General features: G+C 43.4%; 1 protein-coding gene across 2 annotated transcripts in view; it reads right to left on the bottom strand.

Annotated features, from left to right (window-relative positions):
* Nucleotides 1–3,450: 3,450 nt before the first annotated feature.
* Nucleotides 3,451–24,247, bottom strand: part of ST8SIA6 (ST8 alpha-N-acetyl-neuraminide alpha-2,8-sialyltransferase 6) — a 56,052-nt gene continuing 35,255 nt past the window's right edge. For both annotated transcript variants that reach the window (XM_080974508.1, XM_080974507.1), the window contains exons 4-9: nt 23,708–23,794; nt 12,709–12,853; nt 11,181–11,290; nt 10,307–10,399; nt 7,659–8,133; nt 3,451–7,068 (exon numbers count right to left, since the gene is read on the bottom strand). In XM_080974508.1, the coding sequence (XP_080830634.1) occupies nt 7,665–8,133; nt 10,307–10,399; nt 11,181–11,290; nt 12,709–12,853; nt 23,708–23,794 (904 nt within the window). In that variant the 3' untranslated portion in view covers nt 3,451–7,068; nt 7,659–7,664. The remainder of the gene's footprint in view (nt 7,069–7,658; nt 8,134–10,306; nt 10,400–11,180; nt 11,291–12,708; nt 12,854–23,707; nt 23,795–24,247) is intronic.

Raw genomic sequence — 24,247 nt, 5'->3', positions numbered from 1 at the left:
ATGGGGGTTATGCTCTGCCTCAACGGACCAGGAAGGCAGTATGCTTCTGAATACTGGATGCTGGGAACCATAGAATGGGGCGGTATGGCTATATGTCGGTTGCTTGTTGACAACTGGGGGTGGGGGTTAAATAAGAATATTGCCTTCATGTACTGCTTATAAGTGGCCTAGAAACGTCTGCCTGGTCCCTGTTATAAACCTTCTTATAGGAACCTTCTTATAAGCTTTGGTTTTCAGCTGGTGGTTTGGGACACGTTATCTGGGGGGGGGGGGGTAGCTTGATCTAAGAAGCTTCCGGGTTGGATCAGTGCAAAGCCCTCTATAACAGGCCGTCCCTGAAGATGACTTGGAAACTTCTGTTGGTTCAAAAGTTAGCAGCAGATCCCTGACCGGGGTTTCCTTTAGCTCTCACATAACACCTGTTTTAGTACAGCTGCCCTGGTTGTCATTTGAGATGTATATTCTAGGACCCACGTATTTCTGCGGTTGTAATTTGTTTTAGGCTGTTTTTAGCACTGTGTTCAATGTTGCAACCCATCCTGAGACCTTAGGGTGAAGGGTTGGTAAATAATAATAATAATAATAATAATAATAATAATAATAATGGTTGCAAAAGCAGCACTACCACCATACAGATATACGGCAAAAAAGAGGGAGGGATGTTTGGTTAAAAGTGGTCCCTGAGTCTGAAAAGGCTGGAGACTCCTGCTACACAAACGACTCCATAAATTAACAGCCTCTTTCGTGGGCAGATTGCAATCAAGATCAGCACAACAAAGAAGCTTTATTATTTATTAGCTTGGATTTGATTTGTGCTGCAGTGTGTATGTGCATGTTTGTGGTTGAATGGGGGTCAAAAAACCCAAAGTCAAATGTCCTGGAAGTTCCCTGGATTATGCTTCACCCCCCCCCCCCAGGTTTTCTTATTTTGATTTTTACAAAAAAGACAGACTGCTACTGAACAGAGCAAACATTTTAAAGGAATCAAAGCAGATGCTCCTCTCATTCTCTCCCCCCCCCCATTATTTCTAGGACCGAGAGCATTAATTAATTAAGCAATGCAAATGAGAATTTCTCAGCAAATTTTAATCAGAGCTGTCACCTGCAAAAACAGTCCTAGGTGATGACATGGTAAACAATTTATTTCCCTCACTTGATTCAGGATGTGCTTAGCAGAATTTTGTCAAGGACTGTTAATATTCCCTCCTGCTGTTCCAACAGGGGAAACAATTTAATATTTTTCAGTGAGACAGTGGCCTAGTTTGCACAACTCAGTCCTCATACAAGCAAGAAAAGAAGCTTGGAAGTCGCAGTGAAGAGTTAACCTGTGAGCCAGGAATTAGAGTTCATGGCTTCCAAGCAAGATCTGGCTTGTTTACGTCACAAGCTACCATTCTTGGTTTGCCCAGGATGGGACGGCACGTTTGGTGTTCCCCATAAGAGCACAATATCTTAAGAGAGTTCACTGCCCCCTCTTTGATGTCACTGGATGGAAAGAAAAGATCGTTTCAGTTCACATCTGAAGGTGAACTTACCTAATTCACACTGTGCACAAACTTCATCCAGCTAGTCCTTCCTGCTTCTGTCTTCTTTCCTCAACATTCTCCTCTGCCTATAAAGCAGAATTGGCCCCATCCACACGTTTCCACTGGGCTTAAACCCAGGCAGCAGGGGTGGGTGAGGAGCCAAACTGCCTCACTGTCTGGCCAAGACTCATTGCACTGCTATTAACTGCAAGTTCCTGGCTTGTTTCCCTGCTTATGCAGTGGGAAAAGTAAAGGCGGCAGCAAAAGGGCTGTGTGAGGCTGGATGAAGTTTCAATCATGCAAACTTGGCCAATGAAAAAAATTATTTAAGCTTATTTGTTCTTCAGTTAATCAAAGAGAAAAGCAGGAGGATTGACTAGTGGCCTGATTTACACATCCAAACAAATGACTACAAAGCAATCTCATGCATGTCTACTCGGAAACCGATCCTGATGAGTCCAAAGGGGCTTACTTGTAGGTAAGCATGCATAGGATTGCAGCCTTAGGGAACACTGATTAAGAGGAGGTCCATAGCTCAGTAGCATTTGCTTCATATGCAGACGGTTCCAGGTTCAAGTCCTGGCATTTCCAAGTAGGGCAGCAAGAGACCCTTGTCTGATATCTTGGGGAGCTGCAGCCTGTCAGTGAAGGAAATATGGCCCCAGGTGTGCCAATGGTCTGAGTCAGTGTAAAGCAGCTTCCTGTCTTCTTGAATGTCCAATGTCCACAATCTTGCCTGTGTTTCCCTACATGATGTGCCATTGTCAAAGGCCTACAATGCTCATCATTGGTTTTGCTACTGGTTGCATGGTTATATGATGACTAAGTTGAAGAGAGGAAGCGCCACAAATGTTCAGAATCAGGGTGTATAAACCTTTCAATGGGCTGATGCTTCCAAACAGGTTTTCAAGAAACCCAGTGGCAGAGCCCACCCAACCATTAGCCTCACTGAGGCGGCAGGCTGGGGCAGCTGGAAGGGATGGCAGATCTGGAAAGAGGAATTCCACTTCTCCTTTGGCTGTGAATAGGAATGGCTGCCATTGCCACCAACCTAGTAACAGTCCCTCCGCTGCTGCCTGCTCCTGCCCAACCTATTCCCCGCTGCCTTCAGCATGCCAGGGCTTCCCTGAGCCACCTCCAGTTGCCCCAGGCAGTGGAAGAGGAGAAAGCAGGGTATGCAGGGTATGTGTGTGTTGTGTGTGTCCCATTGTCTTGGGCTGGCCCTGCCCAGTGATTCCACAAATGTCCATGATTTGGGTTTCATTGCAATAAATGGAAGCTGTGCAAGAGCACCATAGCTAGAGCAGAAGAAATCCTAGGTGAGGTATGTTTTCCCCGTGCAATCCTATGCACATTTACTTGGAAGTAAGCCCATTTTAAAGGGACATGGGTTAAACCACACAGCCTAGGACTTGCCGATCAGAAGGTCGGGGTTTGAATCCCTGCGACGGGGTGAGCTCCCGTTGCTCGGTCCCTGCTCCTGCCAACCTAGCAGTTCGAAAGCACATCAAAGTGCGAGTAGATAAATAGGTACCGCTCCGGTGGGAAGGTAAACGGCGTTTCTGTGCGCTGCTCTGGTTCGCCAGAAGCGGCTTAGTCATGCTGGCCACATGACCCGGAAGCTGTACGCTGGCTCCCTCGGCCAATAAAGCGAGATGAGCGCCACAACCCCAGAGTCGGCCACAACTGGACCTAATGGTCAGGGGTCCCTTTACCTTTTTAAGTCCATTTTGAAGCTTACTGTCTAGTAAGTGTGTTTAGGACTGAAGTCTTACTGATCTGGCTGAAGGCATGTGTATAATCTAGTGGAAGACATGGCTATAACAAGGCGTTGTGTTTTTTTTTAATTTCCAAATAAAATTGCAAAAATATTCCAGTTCACATCTAGTTAGTGCAACATCCAATGAGTGCAACATCCACTGTATACACCATGACATGAAAGCAAACAGTCTTTGGCACTGAGGCACTTCATCAATACAGAGCATCGACGACATCATCTGGCTGACAATAAAACTTTACCTCAAAGTACAATAAAATTAAAAACAGAAGTATGACACAGCACTCCTCTAAATACATCACACAGAAAGAGAAGTTATCCATACGTTAATACAGTCAGACGCTTAGCAACAGTTTCAAACAGACCATAATATCACATTTAGATTTTAAAGCATCAAATGCCTCCTGGCAACACTGGACCTTTTGATGGGGGAGATTTCCTAGAGCAGAAGACTATCCATGGCTACCAGCCATGATGGCTATGTTCTACCTCTGCTGGGACTCCTAAGTTTGAAGAGTGCTGTTGTGCTTGGGCCCTGCTGCTGTGCTTGGGCTTCCCATTGGCAGCTGGCTGGCCACTGTGAGAACAGGATGCTGGACTAGATGGGCCATTGGCCTGATCCAGCAGGCTCTTCTTATGTTCATACAGTATCATGAAAAAGGGAGGTCCCAATACAGTGAGAGTTGTAGGAGACAAGAAGCCACAAGTAGTTACTACAATTTTCAAGTATAAATATCCCGAAATGCAACGTTCGTCAATCTTGGCCAGCCTACAGCAACCCGGTGCTCTCTGGCTGTTTTAGACTTCAATCCCCATTCACTGGCATGTGATTGAATCTTTAGTACAAAATAGCCAGAGGGCACCAGGTTGGTGAAGCCTGATAGTATCACATGCCGAAAGGAAAGGATATCCAAATATTTACTGAGATACGTAGAATGGTCTTTTAAAGACAACCTTTCAACTATAACTGAAAGACGCCTGTTGTTGTCATCACAGGGTGAGAAAAGTCTGTATAAGGATTCCCTGTAAGGACCTTGTTCAGCAGTTGACCCTCTGTGGGATTCACAGCTCAATAGTTCAGTCGGAAGAGCATGAGACTCCTAATCTCGGGGTTGCAAGTTTGAGCCCCGTGTTGAGTAAAGTATTCCTGCATGGCAGGGGGTTGGATAAGATGACCTTTATGATCCCTTCCAACTCTGCAATTCTATAATTCTATGATTCTGTGTCTGTGGGAGATAAACACCCTGTGTCAGATGCGGACGACACATCTTTTCCCAACAACCCATTCTTTTCAGGCACCCTTCTGGGGGCCATATGCCAGTGTTGGTGGTGCCTGGGTACTCTGCCAGGTGGGCAGAGCAGCTCTTGTAAATTTTATCCTTGGACAGTAAGCTAGTTTTTTTCTACATTTCATTTGCCTGGACGATCTCATGGTTCAAGAACATATCCCAGTCAGGCAAGGACACTCAAGGAAGATGAAGAGGGCCAGGGTGGGGGGGGGGGCTGCAGAGAATCCACAGGGCCAGAGAGAGAGGCTTGGGAGGCAGCATTCGGCCCCTGACATGGTGGATTGCAGGTATTAGGTATACACTGCCTGTTCCATTTCAAAGCTTAGGAGCTTTTATATTAGGAATGCAAAACTTGTGTCCCAGCAATCTGAGGACAGCCTGTGACACCAACCTTTGTCTTACGGCCTGCCAGATGTCTGACACCAGCCAAACATTTACGGTCTCAGAGGAAAAAGTTGGGTTTATCAAGCCCCCAGTGGACTTCTATTCACAGCTAGGTTAGACTGCTTTCTGCTTGTTTTGCTGAAATTAAGCCCAACATAGAACTAGTCTCCATTTCTGAAATTGCTATGTCCATGTCCATGTGAAAAAGAACCCTCCCTCGTTTTCCTCACCTAGGGAAGACTCAATCCACAGAGTTATTTCAGAAGCCATGCTCCTTATTAGATGACAGAGCTCTACAAATGACCTGGAAATGTTACTCTAGGGGCATATGATGGTTTTCTATTAGGTAACATTATGTACCTTATTCCCTCTTGACTCAAATTGATAGAAGAAAATTTAATCAGGGCTTTTAAATAATTTAATTCTAATAGGTAGTCTGATGAAATGAGCATTAAGAATTTAAACGTAGAAGCCCAGTGTGAAGCTCTTCTGTAAAACATGCATCAATTAGATACAGATGTAGCTTTTGAAAAATATACCTTGATTCACAGGTGCACAAGATGGAGCCTGGAACCACAGCAACCTTTCGTGACAGAAAACTGGTAAGTCAGAAATTGTCATGAGCTGATGGGGTCTGTGGATAGCAGCCCCATGTGGCGAGAACATGAAGTTCAGGTGACAGTTTCTCTGTGAAACACAAACAAGCCTGAACTAACTCCATTCACTTAAACTAGTTAGAAAGGAACATGAGACAGTGTCCTATTCCAGTTAGCCCTTTTGAGCAACAAGGTCTTCCTGAGCTCCTGGTTCACCTCAGAGTCCTGCCCACAGCCCCATCCTAACACATAGACCAACTTTTAACAATCTAATTTTGTTTTACCTTCTAACTTGCCTCCCTCTGTTATGTCCATAGCTGTCAACCTTCCCTTTTTGGGGGGGAAATTCCCTTATTCCAGCGCTGTTTCCCGCTGCTATCCCAGATTGTTAGATATCCCGTAGACTGTCCCCAGGACAGGTGAGACTGCTGATCCCTTATTTTCAAAGCTGCTGATCCCTTATTTTCAAATCTGAAAGTTGACAGCTATGATTATGTCATCTGTGCAGTCCATAATTTCCTCTCAATAGGACTAACTTCCAGAATTTAAGTCCAGTTGGAGGCAGCATCACCTTGGAGGTCAAACTGCAAGGAGGTAAGCCATAGGCGGGGGGAGAATTTTGTGCTCCTCACAAAGGCAAGGGGAATATTTCACGCTCCTCACCCGCAAGTCCCATTTGCTCTTAAAACTGGAACACTACACTGTATGCCTGGAGAATGCCTGGCTTTCAACAGACAGATCTGCTGTCCACACACCTCTTCAGCTCAACTACGAAGTGGGTGTGGGTGTCTCTTTAAATGAAAAAGGGGGAAAGGGCAGGCGGAAATAAAATTGCTTGTATTTCCTTGTTGCACTTTGTTGTTTTGGACAGCCCGCCCAACTCCAGCTCTGATGCCACAAGTGAGAATAAAGGATAAATTAGCTGGCCTGTCACATCTTGTTCAGATGCTCGAGCAGGTATTCAAGCCCTTTCTCTGTGTTTAAAGAAATCATTATGACAAAATGTAAGAGAGCTGCATCACAGTATTTTGGATACAACAATGAGGAGGTAAAACTGTTTGTGGGCTGCGGAGCTTCAGTCTGCCAGCTGAAGATGTAACCACGTGTAATTGTTTGCAGATCAGCAAAATGGTGCAGTCATATTATAGCTGCAAGATACGAAGACAGACCGCGTCTTAGATGGCATAAACAAAAACAATAAATAGTTTTACAAATGTAACTGCCAGCTATCATCCTGAGATTTGGCTTTGTTCTCTCTCGTGGATATTCTGGGTTTTGTAAAAATTTTGTTTCCATGTAAGAAAAAGGGCAGGTTACAATAATCTAAAGTCACACACGCCACTATGGTAGGAGAAAAAGGAAAAGACTGCCATCTTGAAGTGCAAAATACTTCTGAATTATAATAGCACAATTTAATGCTCACAAGTTGACATTTGATCAAATCCAACATCAAACCGCAGCGGTGCATACAAATTCTCTTCTTAGCAATCATCACTCTGGAATTGAGACAAGAAAATACGCCAGCACTATTATTAATTTGTGAGCAAACCGTACCACATGTGCATCACAAGCTACAGTTGGCATTTATCTGCCTCTGGGTTAAAAAGGGTGAGGGGTTAAAGAGAAGTCCAAATGAATAAATCAGCTTGCATCACTTCACTGATGAATGAGCAGTCAGACAAGTCACTTCAGTTTTGTCTCAATTTAAAATCCCATATTGCTTCTCTGGCATTTGGTGATTAATCAAACATAATGTAATTTTGGCCACTCTCACTTTTTCTTTTAAAGCAAGAAATGGCCACCTTATAGAGCTGCCCTGCGTTACATGGCAGGCTCAATCATTGCAAGAACATCCAGGCCAGGCTGGAATTTTCTGCCTAAAACATTTGAAGTGGGGAAACTTTAGCCCTCCTGATGTTGCTGGATTGCAACTCCCATCGTACATGACCATTGGTCATGCTGGCTGGGGCTGATGGGAATTGTAGTCCAACAACATCTGGAAGGACACAGGTTCCCCATCCCCGATGCGAGGCATGGGACTCCCCTGGCTTAATGAAATGCAGGACATTCCCACAAAGAAACCTACCTTGGCCTAGTCAGTTAGACATTTGCCAAACTGCAGCTTGAGGATACCCCTTCCATGGAGCTGGAGAATCTGACTGTACTCTTTGGGCATTGCATGGAAGCCAGGCTTGGGTAGCTGGTTGTCGTAGTAGTGGTGGCTGATAGGCGCACCCTCAATGCTTTTTGAGAAAGGCCAGAAGCCATAGAGCTTCACGTTCTCGCACAGTTCCACAGCCGCACTGGTGATCATAAAGCCTGAAGACAACCGATAGGCTTTGACGCCCTTAGTCCTCCAGAATTGGGCAAGATTTCTGAGATATCTGGGATAGAAAAATATGGCCTCCTGCTTTGCACTGAACTCTTTCAGAGTTTGGTGCACTTTGAAAGAAGCTGCTGTATTGCTCCTGAAGGAAAAGGCAGGGAGCAAAAGGAAAGCTTCACCATAGCTTGCAATGTTCTCAAGGAAGGCGAGTTTCTTTTCATTCAGTTTGTTATATCTGCAGAGACGAAAAGACATGTGAAAAATTTTCATCAGTACAGATACTCTGGGTGTGATTCAGTGGGGTCCATTATTGTATGGTGGTACCTCAGGTTACATACGCTTCAGGTTACAGACTCCGCTAACCCAGAAATAGTGCTTCAGGTTAAGAACTTTGCTTCAGGATGAGAACACAAATCGTGCTCCAGCGGCACGGCGGCAGCAGGAGGCCCCATTAGCTAAAGTGGTGCTTCAGGTCAAGAACAGTTTCAGGTTAAGAATGGACCTCTGGAACAAATTAAGTACTTAACCCGAGGTACCACTGTATTTTATAAACTGCTCACCACTGGAAACAGAATGAGAATTAAATCCCACCTATAAAAGCAACAGGAGCAATGCCCTGTTCAGTCTTGTGAGACTCTAGCTGCATTCACATGATATTTTGTTCCATTTTCCTGAAGTTTCCTTAATTTTCATATTATATTTGAGCTTTCACATGATGCAAAAGCCGCTTCCAGAAATATCATGGAATATAGCACAATTCCATATTATTTGCAAACTGCACCCCACCCCAGGAAGCAAATAACATGGAAAAGAAGACTAAATGTTGTTCTGTAAGGAGCCAATCGCCCCATTTCTGTTTATTTGCTATTTATTATCTAATCAACACAGTTTGTATGGCAAAACTAGCTGCTGTACTAAGTTATGGTGGTGGTGTTTGTGTGCAATGCTAAGCCAAACTATAGTTTAGCAGTATATAAATTTAATAAATATGGTAATAACAAACACAACAACAAAGAAGTGTGGTGGTGCACAGTAAGAAAAATGAGGCCACTTCACTTCTCTCACAGTCCTGCTCCACTACTAGGAAGTAAGCTATGGTTTGTCTTTTGTTATGGATCATGAGTTCCTGAGCTCATGGTTTCTTTCCTACAAAGTAACCACAAGCACTAAACCACAAGCTTGGAGTGAAACCACATGACTGGATTCATTCGTAACACTAAAGCAAACCTTGGCTTAGCTCCCAATGGTGTGGCAAGGGAGAAGTAGGTGTGGTTTTTTAAAAAACTGTGCACTAGCATGATTGCTTGTTCATGTTAAACCATACATAGTTTGGCTTAGTGCCACATGTGAGCTAGGCCAGTACTTTGAGCTACTTGGAGACTTTTTTTCTCTCTCTCAAGTGGTTTATATAGTTTCTATGCACACACACACATAAAAAAACTTGGTGAATGTGAAAGATAGCAGATTCTGTAAGCAGAACCTGACTGCCATTTAGATCTGGGATGGCAGAAGTCTTCTGCAAGTGATTATTTCAGAACCTTTGCAAAAGCAATATGTCCCACCTGCTGTAGCCTGCTGGAAAAGGGGGAAAGAGACAAAGGAGAGGCTGAAACAGAGGAGAGAAAATGGGGGTGGCAGAAAAAGAGAGAGTGAAGGTTCAGACTTAAGGATGGGCAAAAACCTGAAGTTTAGTTTCTCGTTTTTCTAGTCTTAAGTCCGGTTCTTCTTGTATTAACAACAGACCATTGTTTCATGTCCTCATGAAAATTCAGTGTATCTTAGTGTGAATTTCTCCTAATATACATATTTTTGTACATAGTTTAAGCCAATGAACACATTTTTTTCCAATGTCATTTCCCCTAACAAAACGTTACTTTCACTAATATTTGCATTTCTATGCACACCCTCACCCTGGTAAAAATTACTTGGCTGGAGCACAGCATTGCAACATTTGGAGAAGTGTGAATTTCAAAAGACGGTAGTGTGTTGGATAATGTGAATTAGGTAGATTAGCCTTGATATGGGAACTGAATCAAATTTTCCCCAACCCCTCGTTCTGCCCCTGCCCCACCATTAGCATGCAACCCCCCCCCCCAATGGTCACCCCTGATTTAGGTGGTGGCTATGATTTTTGTAAAACCGTCCTTGCTGCACAGCTGAGAATTTGTGGGAGCAAAATCACAAATGGCTGCTTTATTCCTTTCACCAAAGCTCCAGCTCTTTCCAAAAGCACGAAAAGCTTAAGGGCTTTCAATCTGCATTAGGCTGCCAGTTAAAAGGGAGCTTGGGACCGCTAACGAAGCAATTGCAATTCAGTGGCTGTAGTGGTGACATGCCGATGCGTTTCTCTAATGGAGAATCAAGCAATTAAACACGAGTCACACAAAAAACATTGCAGTCATACTCACTTCTGTGCTATGATGCTCGGGTTGACTGTCACAAGGTTTGTCTTGTTGCCAACATCTTGACTGATGCTTCCCATTGTTGGGGGAAGGTTACACCTGAAGTTTTACAAGAGCCATTTAGGAGCCACTTCAAACATCCCATTGTTATAGCATCCAGACATCTCTTCGACATGTCACTTGAGTCTGTTCCCTACAGCTGCAGTCCTAGGCACACGTAACTAGGAAGCAAGCACTATTGTCTGCAATTGGACTTTCAACATGCATCTGCTGTAAATATTGTACACGCAGGGCCAGTCCAGCCATGAGGCAAGGTAAGGAGACTGCCTCAGGTGGCAGGATCCACAGGGACAGCAGATCCTGATGTAGATATTTACACACACACAACAGTGGCAGGGAGAGACAGGGCAACAGGAGACCCCTCTTTCTGTGCATAGTGGCCATTCTCTTAACAAAAGCAAATCTAAGAGTTAAACTAGATGTGGCACTAAATGCAGATGCCACTGCCAGGTTTCTTCATCATCATCATCATCATCATTGGGACATTTTTGTCTGAACCACAGCAAACAGGGAGGGGGTGTTGAATTTCTTCTCTCTCGCTACTATTAGCCTCAGCTCTCACAGACCCTAAGAGAACAGAAATGTCACCTAGGAACTGACCACAAATATGCTCGTGTGAGCTACTTGCATATTTCAGAGCACATTTCTGCTCTTCAAAGTGGCCAGAAATTTGTCCTTAAGTAGAAATCATGCACTTCTGATAACATGTCTGAGGCTTATGAAAACGGGCAAGAAAAACTGCAGAAATAAGGATGCCGGTGTCAGAGTGCCTATGACCCTGTGCAAGCTAATGCATGCATCACAGTTTAGAGTTTCTTACCTAAATACAAAGTCGGATTTATCAATTTCTGCTCCACAGCTGGAGTTCTTGAGGATCCCCCCATTTCCAACCACGGCACAGTTCTTGAATGGGTAATCCAGGGGCTGTGACTGAAAACAAAAACAACGGGTGCACTCTGTTCTTGCATAGCAGAAGCAAGAGTTCATAGGTCCTATGTCCACCACCACTAATTCTAAGAAGCTGCTATAAAAGTTATTTATTGACCATTGGTCTGAAAATGATGACGGAGCCTTCACAACCTGGGGATGCTGGAATCAGCCAGATATGCCTAGGAACACAGGAAGATCTCTTTATACCAGATCTGGCTGCTATTCCTTCTAACCCATTATTGTCTACATTGACAGTAGCTCTCCAGGGTTCCAGGCTGGGGTCTCTCCCAACCCAACATGGGGATGCCATGGATTGGGATTTTCTGCACGCAAAGCAGATGCTCTACCACTGAACTATGGTTTCTACCTGGGCCCTGAGAACATCAGCTGAGACCCTTCTTCTTCAAGGGGCCCCGCAATCTGAGATGCAGAGGGTGGCTCCAAAGGAGATGACCTCTTCTGTGGAATGTCCTTCACAGAGAGGCTCACCTTGGTGCCTTTGTTAACATTATTTAGGCACCAATCAAAAAATGTTTTAGAGCTCCAGGACTTTTAAGTTCTACTCAGAATAGACCCATTGAAATTAATGGACCCAAGTTAGTCATGTTAATTAATCTCAGTGAATCTACTTTGAGCAGAACTAACTTTGAATACAACACACTGATTATACTTTTTAATTTCTATCTTAACTGGAGCGTTAGGGTGGTGGCTTTCAACTGTGTGGGGATCATTTCGTGGCTCTCTGTATCCTATGACATTTGCCTTAAACTGTGTTAATTTCTGCTTTGACGTGGTTGTTTCACTTTACATCTTTTTTGTGTTGCTCTTGACTGGGCTTCTTTGGGTATTTTGGTTCTGATTGGCCCATCACCCACAGAACTCTGGCTATTAGGTTACTGATAAATGAAGAAAAAAAGAGGAATATTTAATAGAGCAAAAGTATTGAGGGACAGCACCACAGAGGTTTCCTGTAGATGCCTCACTTGATTGAGTATTCATCTTGATTTGCTTGCATGGAGGTTAAACTATGCCGACTTTATTGATTGTTTATTCTGATTTATTTGTGGAGAGCTTATATGGCACAGAGCATTCCTCCTGCTTTCATCCTGAGTTGCTCGTTGGGTACTAGTGCATCTCCCAATTAATCATTCATTCATCCATCCCACCCTTTCCAATGGATTTCCCCATCACTTTCCTAATCACAAAAAGTTGTTTTTTAAGTGATTTGCTGCACTAAGGCAACAGATTGCTTTAATCCACTTTAATTACACAAACCTACATTTCTTGATATGTGCTTGAGTCCTTCCTGCAGCATACTGGGTCTAGAGGCACCCACAGAATACCAAAGGATTGAAGGTGTGTGTGTCTTTTAGATTACATTTTTATGGCCATGAAACCATCCAAGGAGCTCTTATTACCTCAGGCAGCATTCTGAATATATCCTCTGTGATGTGAATGGTTTTCTTGTTGTCCACTTCATAACTCATGTTGCTTCCCAGCGGGGTGTTATTTTGAGAAGCGATAAAGTTGTGAGCAGCATCGCAGCACGAGGCAAGCTCTGACCTGCACAACAACAATAAATAAATAAATGATCAGCATAATAAATGTTGTGGAGGCGGCAAAGGAACACAAAACAAAACCTGCTTTATTACTCGTGGCCCTTGGCAGCACCCAGAGCATCTGATTGTAATAGAGGAGGGAAGAGGAGGGATGCAAGACCACGAAGAGCTCTGCTGAGAAGCCAGGCTCCTCGCTCCATCACCTGTCACCTGGCAGAAGCAGCCCCAGGAGACTCCAGTAAAGGAGGAAAGAAAAGGGGGTGAGGAACCACCCCATCCATACAGAAAAGAGGCACAGTTTTTTCTTTGAATTTTTCCATTCCAGATAGTCATCAGAAGAACTTGGAACAAAGAGCTTGCATCTGACTTTCCTTATTTCCTCCTTCCTTCCAATCCACTTTCCTTTTGTGTTGTATCCTTTTAGGCTCTGAGACCTTACTTTTTTCCATTTTAGCTGATCAACACTGAAAACTCAACTTCAAAGAGGCTCCCTTTAACTGATGGTCATCAGATTGTGAGGGGTCATTTACGCCTCCATTTGCCCTGTTGCTTTGGAAAACAGCGGTCAGGTTTTCGATTGCTGTTCTGATTTAGTGCTAAGCAGTGGGGGGTTTTGCGGGGAGGCAGCATCAGGGCAAAGGCAAAAGCACTTGGACGGAAGTGGGTTTTGCATTCCAGGCACCGAGGAAGTGCTTTGAATACAAAACTACTTCCCTGGAAAGAAAGAAAAAAGATTCATTTTTAAACTGAACATTTGTGTCCCCCACTCCCCGAGAAAGTGCTTGAATATGTAAGAAGTGCTTTGCATCCATGCTGCTTCCGCCAGCTCTCTTGGCTGTCTGTTGTGCCAGCAATTTTATTTTTTTTAAATTTCATTCATGCTTTGACCAGCCCAGTCACTACCATGAAGAATATGGTGCAGAGCTGCCAATCTTAAATCATGGCAGAAAAATATGAAATTGAACCCATGAAGTTGACCATTTCAATGCAGCTCTAAGCTGAATTCCTGCTTTCCAAAGGTATTCTGGAGTCTTCGCATGCAATCCAGAGAGAAGTTTAGGGCAGCACAGTTCACGTTTGGGCTTTCGAGATCTGAGCATCAACTGAAATGCCTTTGTGATGGATAACGTTCATTAGCAATGATGGTGCACACCTCTTCTTTATTGCCCCCAGCATAAAAGGGAATGCTTCAATATAATCGGAAACAGTCTAGCATAAAAGAAGATTTCAGAACTAATAAGAAAAGAATTGTTTCTAATTAATGTTATGGTTTAGCTAATGTGATAAAACACAGTCAGGCAGTGCGATATTAATGCGACGCAACGCTGTGCCACGGAGGGAATAACAGAAGAGCAGTTTGAAATTATTCATTTTTCTTTCTTGAGAGATCAATAAACACAATAAAACTTGATGACGTTCTGCAGTAGAGACATTCTCTTTTGGGGGGATCATATACAATGAGTAGAGGTCCCTTCAGTTAAATTCCCAGCAACTTAACCATCCTTGACATTGGACTTTGCATGAGTTTATTATCGTTTATAATGCTTTATGAAACAAATAAGTTGGCTTTTCTAATCATTAAAATGTCCAAAGTCAAGCAAAATAAAAGAACAGAACAGAAGAAACACTAAGGTTTAAAAGAAACACAACTCATAAAACCAGCGACGGCAAAATTTTCATTAAAATACTCAGGCTGACAATGGCACCCTTATTAAACTGAAAGGTTTTCACTGCTGGCAAACTCGCAGGTTGTGTGAGGCAGGCTGCGTCAGACCAGTTCTGATGTTTACAGAAAAAAATGGCATTATCTAATGAGCAAATACCTTTCTGTGTACCCTAGAGCTATTCCTGCTGTTTTTGTAGACTGAGACTGAGCTCATCCGTCTTATCTCTCTTTCTTGCAGCCAGATCCTATGGATCAGCTTCGCATGTTGCAGCACAAATCGCAATTTGCTCCATGGCAAATTGTAGTCCCAAAACATCTGGAGGGCCGAGTTTGCCTATGTCTGTTCCAACCTGTGTTCTGTGCATGCAGTGCTGTTTCCATTCTGCTGCAGCTCAGTTTCTGACAGAGGCAACATTATTCTACACCATTAATTTCAGTTGAAAGGATAATTCATTTCAATACAAAGGAAATGCAATGCAAATAGGGGAACGGGACACACCTACAATTACGTATCATTTGCAGACTGAAAACAGCAACAGTGAATACTGAGCATATTTGTTGGATTGATTTTCATTCTGGATATAGGACAAATAAGGCAAAATGGACAATTTCAGCTTCTGTTTCCATTGGGATTCTCTGAAATCTCTAAAGCAGCAAATAAATATTTCTTTTGTTCTCCCAACACCACCATTCTGTACTTTACAACTGTTTCTACATTCCTGATACATTGGAGAGAGAAAGAAAGATCAAGCTAACCATGTTTTTTTTAAAAAAAATAATATGCAGTTATGCAGTTTTGCATTTTATTTTTTAAAAACTCGCTTAAATCACAGCACCATCATGACTACAGTTGACTTCCGATTAGCCTGATGCTTAAGCACATTTACCTGGGAATGAGCATCGTTTTGCTGTAGGCATAATTTTAAAGTAACAATAACAAAATCATCCGTAACCATGAATGTGCCTAGCTGGCCAGCCCCCCAAGTAAAGAAGAAGAAAGGGAAGAAGAGGAGACCAGCACCAGTCCCAGGGGGCTCTGGCACATCCATGCCAGCCAAAGTGATGTTGTGGGTCTGTTTGCCACAGCCATCATCACCTGCTGCTTTCTGGGCCGTCTTTTGGGTCCCCTATGTTGTGGCTCAAGGTCCAGCCTTCGCTGCCTCCCTGCTTCTGGGCTGAAGCACACAACTGAAACGTGTCCAGTTTGCAGCACAGAATGTATTCTGAAATAAAGCTCAAAATACATGCAGTGAAAAGGAAGAACACACGTAACAATGCAATATTTATCCCACTTATTTCAAGGAAAACCGCTGATTTCAGCAAAGACAACAAAGGATCTTGTGGCACCTTAAAGGTAAAGGGACCCCTGACCATTAGGTCCAGTCGTGGCTGACTCTGGGGTTGCAGCGCTCATCTCGCTTTACTGGCCAAGGGAGCCGGTGTACAGCTTCTGGGTCATGTGGCCAGCATGACTAAGCCGCTTCTGGCGAACCAGAGCAGCGCATGGACACAGCATTTACCTTCCTGTCAGAGTGGTACCTATTTATCTATTTGCACTTTGACGTGCTTTCGAACTGCTAGGTTGGCAGGAGCAGGGACCAAGCAACAGGAGCTCACCCCGTCGTGTGGCACCTTAAAGACTAACAAATTCATTATGGCATAAAGCTCGTGGCTTATGGCGACTTACGTCTTAATGAATTTGTCAGTCTTTAAAGTGTCAAAAGAAGATTCTCTGTTGTTGTTTTTTGCTGCAAGAGGCTAACACCCTCTGGAAATCATTTCACTAATTACAGCCCTCAGTATAAGCTTGTGGGACAGTTAGAGTAATTCAGCTTTAGGGGAAGCTTGCTCACCAGCAGCTATATAAGTGACAGCCTTATATAAGTGATACAGTCTTTTAAGAAAGAATTGGGGTTCCTTGCTTGTTGCACCTGCTCAGCAAGTTTGCCCAGGCAAATGGTCTCTCAAACATTTATTAATCCACTGCTGTTTAGAAGCTTGCTTCCAATGATATGCTATGAACAGCTCTGCTGCTGCATTCAATTGACTAAGAAGGTCTTTAGGCAGAAATTCAGGCTCATTAGATTCAAAATGATGGAGAACCATGGCTTTGGGAGTTACCTATAATCCAATGCTTAAAAAAAATTATGGCAGTAACCAGCAGTCACGGTCACTTCTAGATGGCCTGTTTACTGAGCATTCATCCTGATTTCTTTGCAGGGAGATTAAATGACATTTACTATTTATTAAGCATTCATTTGAATTGGTTTGCAGGAAGGTTAGATGGCGATGCGGCAAAGCAAGGATTATCTCACATGTTTCAGTGCATTTTCCCATCCCTTTTCTTATCACAAAATCTTATCTTTCAGGGAAGCAGGTTTGTTGTGCAAGACTTTAACGACACAACCTGAATTTAACAGTATGTGATTGAATCTCACTTGAAAATACTGATGATCTGCAAACACCCCACGTTCCAGAACTCCCACACTATTGGATATTCCCACCAAATTGGATAGTTTGCATTCTGCACATGGTATAATGGCATCAGGGCATTTGAAACATCCACAATTATACTGACACCATTATAAATATGCTCCATGTATTCTATTATGGGGGACCAGCTCCTGCCAACCTAGCAGTTTGAAAGCACACCAGTGCAAGTAGATAAATAGGTACCACTGTGGTGAGAAGGTAAACAGTGTTTCCATGCACTCTGGTTTCCGTCATGGTGTTCCATTGTGCCAGAAGTGGTTTAGTCAAGCTGGCCACATGACCTGGAAAGCTGTCTGTGGACAAACACCGGCTCCCTCATCCTGAAAGCGAGATGAGCGCCACAACCCCATAGTCGCCTTTGACTGGACTTAACTGTCCAGGGGTTCTTTACCTTTAACTTTTATCTATTATGCGGGTGAGGATGGGGAGGTAAGGAACTTGAAGGGGGATAATTAGAAGAAAAAATGCTAAAGGGGAGAGTGCTAAGAAGCCCCTTCCCAGGGTTGTATTTTGCAAAAAGTAGTGATGGGGGCTAATTTGCAATTGGGGGAGATTGAAATATATACTCCTGAAGTTCAAAAAGGCTCATCCTTTACCGAAGAATCATAGCTCAGTAGTAGAGCACAAGCATGGTGGGCAGAAGATAAAAGGGTCCACCGGCAGACTCACTTTCCCAACTCCAGCTTGGCTTGGGAGAAAAGCATGGGGTTGCAAGCAGAGCAAGTGCTCAGTATACCCTCACAAAATTTCCTTTCTCTAAAACCTGGACCCCCTTTCCCTATTTTGTGCATGACTGGACTAATGTGGGCTTAAGCAAATGGGTCTCCTTCCATCAGATGTAGATTGTGTCTATAATTATTATTATTATTATTATCAAATAAGAATATGGGGAGACTACAGAGAACTATACATTACATTTCTAAAGAAAAGTCACACAGCTGTCTGACCTAAGGAAGAGTGGCTTTGGGAGGTGCTGGTTTTGAGTGGAGACGTGTTGGGGAAAAGAGTACTTAACCCATGTCCTCTGTGCAGCTTCTGGAATTGCTTCCTCCAAGACTACTCCCTGCCCTCCCCATATTGCAGACCTTTGTAGGCAAATGCAAAGCTCCCTGTGGAACTGTTGGATGTGGTGGGAAGCAGCAGCTAAGTGGGGTTATAGTGGAGAAGTGGCTGGCAGGGAAAGGGATAAGCACTCCTCCCCAGGTTGATTCGCTGCTTAATATCACCCACACCCAAAGCTACCGTATTTTTCGCTCCATAAGACGCACCTGACCATAAGACACACCTAGTTTTTAGAGGAGGAAAACAAGGGAAAAAATATATTCTGAACGAAACAGTAGATGTATGATTTTTGTGGTTCATGCTGTGGCCACAGACATGATATGTGATTTGACAGTGAGTTTGGGGTAGCCCAATGCAAAAATCCTGAGAATCCATGCGGATCCGTGCTTTGTAACCATGTTTTTGCGCCACTGCAGTCCCACGAAACAGTGGATGCATGGGGGGGGGTGTGCAGGCTGTAGCCATGGACATGCTATGTGATCTGATGGTGAATTTGGGGTGACCCAATGCAAAAATCCTGAGGATCCATGTGCTTTTATCTCCCCCCTCCCAGGCAGCCTCCTTTATCACTAGCGTCCCTTATCTCCCTCCTGATCGCTTGCCGATCAGCTGCTCACTGGCTTCCTTTCAACACCCCCTTCCCTCTTTCTTAAAAAAAAAAAGGCACAATTTGTTTTTCACCCCTGGGCAATTCAGCTCCAGGGACCACGCATTTGCTGCATAAGACGCAAAGACATTTCCCCTTACTTTTTAGGAGGAAAAAAGTGTGTCTTATGGAGCAAAAAATATGGTACTTTCCTCCTGCTGCTTTTGTTTGATGTGCATCAAGTTCTGCCCTCAACCTTTCCTTCCTGTTTCAACAGTTGCTTTAGCTTAGAGTCATAACGGCCCTGTATTTAGGGCAGAAACAGACACCAAAAATGTAGGTTAATTAGTATGTTGTGTGGTTCACTGAGCAGCCGGAGAGAATTGATTTGTGACTGTGCTCTGTGATTGACATTTTCCCCTGTTTCAAACTTTTGGTTTTAAATTATGTGTCAGGGAACATTTGCTGGTGATGGATGTGTCAAGCCCTCTCTGCGTGATCACCACTTCAAGCTACTCATTAATTAAATATCGGTCTTCTTGCATGTTCGATACAGTGCCAATAATAGATGGGAATGTGTGACAGGCTTCAAGAAAGCAAGTCACTAACATGGTGATTATAGCAGTGTAAGTCCTTTACACCCTGTTAATATTTAGAAGGAAATGTGAAAAGCTTTGATTTCTTCTACTTCCAAGTTTTATCTTCAGGTCTGTATTTATGAACTTGCTACAGATGTGTCATGGCTGTCCTCCTTAGCCTGTTTAGATCCAATATAAACTCAGCCCATTGTGTTCATGGTTGTTGTTTTTTCTGCTATGCATGGGAGTGCAGATCCCACACTGCACTGCACGCAAATATCTGCATGCATTGATACCTCTTACCTAATGTAATGATACACTGCCAGAAAACACTGCCAGAGCTGCTTGCTGGTGGCTTTACCTGTGCCTGGCAACAAGTATTGGTGATCAACATGCAAAGCCCAAGGTCTGTCCTTCTCATACGCTGAGCAATGAGACAATGAGTAATATGAATTAACAAAAGCTGACTGGCATGCAGTTTGCTTATTTTTATTTCAATGTCCATCATTTCTTTACTTCCTCCCAGCTGCCCAGTGGGCACAACACTTGCCCCACCACCGGGCACCAGCAACCCACGCTATGCCACTTGCTTTCTCCCCTTTGCAACAGCACTTAAAGGACCAATTCACCCTGTTGCATGGAGTCAGTTTGCAAAGCCAGGCTCGGGCTTAGGGATGGCTCATCTGCACATGGTCTATATACCATGGATAGAGTGTTGGAAGTGCAACAGGAGAGATCATTCAGTTAGTAAACTAAGGGTTACTTCTGTCAACAGTCAGCCAACTGGTGGGTGTGTTGCTGCCACCTAGATCAGACTACTTCAAGTAACTCATGCCTTGATTGGCTGTACAGTTTGGACGGTTTCTCCCCTTGCATGTTTTCCTGCTATGAATAACGCCTGACCTAAGAAAGACCAAACCCCTCTGTTTCTATCTCCTTGTGTTATACATTGTTCTTTACTCAGTAAAGTTTTATCAATTTCTTTTCTGTCTGGACTCTGTCTGCATTATTCAAACGATTCCACTAACATGGGGGACCTCGGGCCACATCACCTATACCTAAACCATATTTTACCAGCTCTGCATTCTCAAGTGCTTTTGCTTGACCAAAAAGTGTCTTTTAACTGTGAGAATGCCTCTTGCTTGCCCAGATGGAGAGAGATACATGTGTGCATAGAAGCCAACTCCTAGGGGCCAAGGTCCCTTCCCCCCTCAGTAAAATATTTGAGGGTCCCCCCAAAATTGATGGGCATTGCCATTTAAATGGTGTGCACGTGCCATGTCTTGAGATCGATTATACAGGGCATGGCTACCTTGAATCCCCCCAATATTTCACTCAAGTTGGCACCCCTGTGTGCGCGTGTGGAACCTTTGACTTCTGCTTGGCTGGAATGTAGCCTACTGTAGAAAAGGTTGGAATCAGTTGCCTCGCTCACTTTTGCTTCTGACCACCCCCAGAGCTGGCATGTGGCCACCTCTGTAAGTTTGTCCACAAGAGAATGCTCCCCAACTCTGGTCTATCGGCATAAAAGCCTGCAAGTGTCAGCCAAAAACCTACAGTTGACTTCCAGATGAAAGCCAGGCGCCTGCTGTGCGCATCATATTGCATGTGTGAAATTACGCTTGGTTGGAGCATCCTTGCACAGACAGTCAGAGGCAGCAAATGGCCTGGATTGCCATTCCAAGTATCATCTCTGCTGGCTCAGTGCTGGGGAGCCAGAAAAAATGAGAAGAGTCTCACGTTATGCCACAGCTGTAAGGAGAGCAACTGAGCAGAATCCTATGGGCATCTACTGAGAGCCAGTGTGGTGTAGTGGTTAAGAGCAGTAGTCTCGTGATCTGGGGAACCGGGTTCGCGTCTCCGCTCCTCCACATGCAGCTGCTGGGTGACCTTGGGCTAGTCACACTTCTCTGAAGTCTCTCAGCCCCACTCACCTCACAGAGTGTTTGTTGTGGGGGAGGAAAGGAAAAGGAGAATGTTAGCCGCTTTGAGACTCCTTAAAGGGAGTGAAAGGTGGGATATCAAATCCAAACTCTTCTTCTTCTTCTTCTACTACTCAAAGTGAGATCTATTCTTTCAATAGGACTTACTCCTAAGCATGTAGAAGACTGCAACCCAAGGGTCACGATGAGCCTCCTCTAAGCAGCAGTTTCCTTTTCAAGACATTTCCATAGCGGAAACAGACTCCCCAAGAATGTTGGCACCCCAGATGGTTGGTTGATCTACTTCTCTAATGGGGGCACAGAGACATCAATCCACAACATGTGTGTCTTCACAATTACTGAGAAATTCAGGGGATGTAGTCGGTTCTAAGAGGAGAAGCCTGTTTTCTCAGATGTATTAAAAGATCAGAACTCTTGCCAGCCTCTGATGTGTTGTCAAAGCAAGATCTCTGTGAAATTTTAATATCCTGTTTCTGAAAAGTGTAAAAAGGAGAAGATATCGGGCGGGGGCAGGGGGAGTTACATGAAAACAGGCACTCGTTGAAGAAACATTTCTCCCTCAGAACCACCGGCAACTCAGTTGGTTATGTATGCAGAAACAAAAAGTCACCCTGCCTCATTCTAATAGAGGAAAATCAGACCAAAAACAAAAGCCTTAGATTCTGCCTCATTTTCTTAATTATCTTCCAGTTGCAGAACCTATAGTTTGAGTTTATATTTAAAAGCACATTAAAAATAAGTAAATCTGTGGGTTGTTTTTGAAAAGCAGCTAATTGGTAACCTTCTACAAAGATAATGTCACCGCTGCTGCATGCGAGTTATAATGAAATAGTTTTTCAAACTGTTTATCGGGTACTGTTTAAAATTAGCTTCCATTGCTCATTGCCACACATCTGCATCAAGAGTTCGGAGGCATGACCCAAAGCCCATCAAACTCAGAGGTAATAGTCGCAGTAACTTCAGACTTCAGTGCAGCTTAGAGCATTAACCACAGGGCGTTGCCTTCCCTAATCACCCTCGTAAGCTGGCGCCTCTGGCATGCCCAGTTCTCGTTCAGCTGCTTTGCAGAGTTTCACCCACCCCAAAGTGTTAAGAACATAAGACCCTGCTGGATCAGGCCCGCGGCCCATCTAGTCCAGCATCCTGTTCTCTCAGTGGCCAACCAGATGTCTGTGGGAAACCAGCAAGCAAGACCCAAACACAATAAGAACACCCCTTCCTGTGGTTTCCAGCAACTGACATTAAGCAGCATTGGGGACTCTGACCATGGAAGCAGAACTGTTTAATTATTATTTGCTGAGGTTTAATTTTACTGTTTACTATTAGATTCAGATGGATTGTTGAATGTTGCTTTGTTTGATATAAGTTGCTTATTTTAAAGTTATTGTGACTTTTATATTGGATAAGATTGATACTATTAATGTTTGATGTTTATGTTTTAATATGCTTTTTATTAGTTTTCTTACTTAACAAACAAACACACACAATAAATGTATGTTTTTGTTGTTATTATTTTATTATTTTGGTTAATTTATGATGTTTGATGTTTTATGATGTTTTTATGTCTTGGAAGCTGCCCAGAAGTGGCTTGGGCAACCCAGCCAGATGGGTGGAGTATAAATGAATTATTATTATTATTATTATTATTATTATTATTATTATTATTTCCTTGATCATTCTGGTCGCCCTTTTCTGAACCCCAAAGTCCTACTTCCTCTATAAAGATGGTTCTGTTCTTCTGCAAACAGTTAGCTCTGCTGATACTTTCCTACTGCACTGTACTGGGGTGTGCTTCTCTCCCCATCCCCTTGGCTACATAAGGACCACCACTCAGAGAACTAAGATCTTTGTTAGTGTGTATCAGATGTGTCCCAGCAATTCTATACAGGACCTCTGAGGTTTTCCACAGCAGTAATCTTCTCATCAGCAAAGAACATACTCTTTAAGGATTTGATAATTATTCTAGTTAACAGCTGCTAGAATAATAATTGCAAAACGTCAGAAGACTTCTCTTCTTAATCTCCTTGGATTCTGGTATCGGGAACGATGTCAAATTGCTTTAATGGAAAGCTTCGCCCACAAGGTTAAAGTGCAAAGGCATGGGTGGAAGACAGATAAATCTCCTACGGTTGCCCACAAATCTACGGAATCTGTGTCATTGTTGAAAGGCACATGCCACCCATTCTCTATACGTAAAGAATGAACACTGCTTTTGAACCCACTGAAATAGCTTGGGTTAATTCTGCTATGCATTTCTTTATATAGTGAAGGTATTTAATTTATATCCTACCCTCCCTCCCAGGGCAGCAAGGTAGACAAAGCAGTATTTCTATTCATTCCTTCAGCTTTTGCACTGCTGAAAATTGCCCTAATATAGCATTCTATTCCCAAAGCAGCAAGAAGCAGACAACTGTATGTTCTGTACAACAGATGTAAAAAAAACCCCAAGATTTTGATTATCTCAGTATATCACATTTTCATAGACAGCTCTCCTGCAGACAGTTTTGTAGAATTAAGGAAACAAACTTACCTGAATCTGGCATACTCTTGTGGCTTCTTCTTCCACGTACAATTCTGTAGTTTCCCAACTATCTGCAAATAATAGTCTTCAGAATATCTGAAAAGATTAAAATAATGTGTTATCAAAAGCATACATTTTTTTTGCCCTTTAATACATGGTGTGGCATAGACCGCATCTGCACCATGCGTTTTTAGCATCCTTATAGCATTTTAATAGCCATGTCTTCCCCCAAAGAATCCTGGGAACTGTAGTTTGTAAAGGGGGCTGAGAATTGTTAGCAGCAACAATTCCCACAGAGGTTTAACAATCAGTCCCTCTTCCTAGGGAGACATAGATGAAAAGCTGCTTCTTGATCTCAGAAACAAATATGTAAATGTTGGTTAAAAACTGCTTTGAATGGCGCAGTTCGCCATCTTGATTCCAAGTGGCATCCAATTCCATCTAAGCATAGATGAAAACCTGCTCCTTGATCTCAGGAATAATAATGCAAAATTTGGATATATGGTATCTGAAGAGGTGTCCAGATGTGTAGAAATCAGACAGGCAAAC

Source organism: Podarcis pityusensis (assembly GCF_964106645.2).
Source record: "Podarcis pityusensis genome assembly, chromosome: 12".
Lineage (NCBI taxonomy): Eukaryota > Metazoa > Chordata > Lepidosauria > Squamata > Lacertidae > Podarcis > Podarcis pityusensis.
Note: the sequence above shows the minus strand (reverse complement) of the source record. Positions and strands in the feature narration are given on the sequence as shown.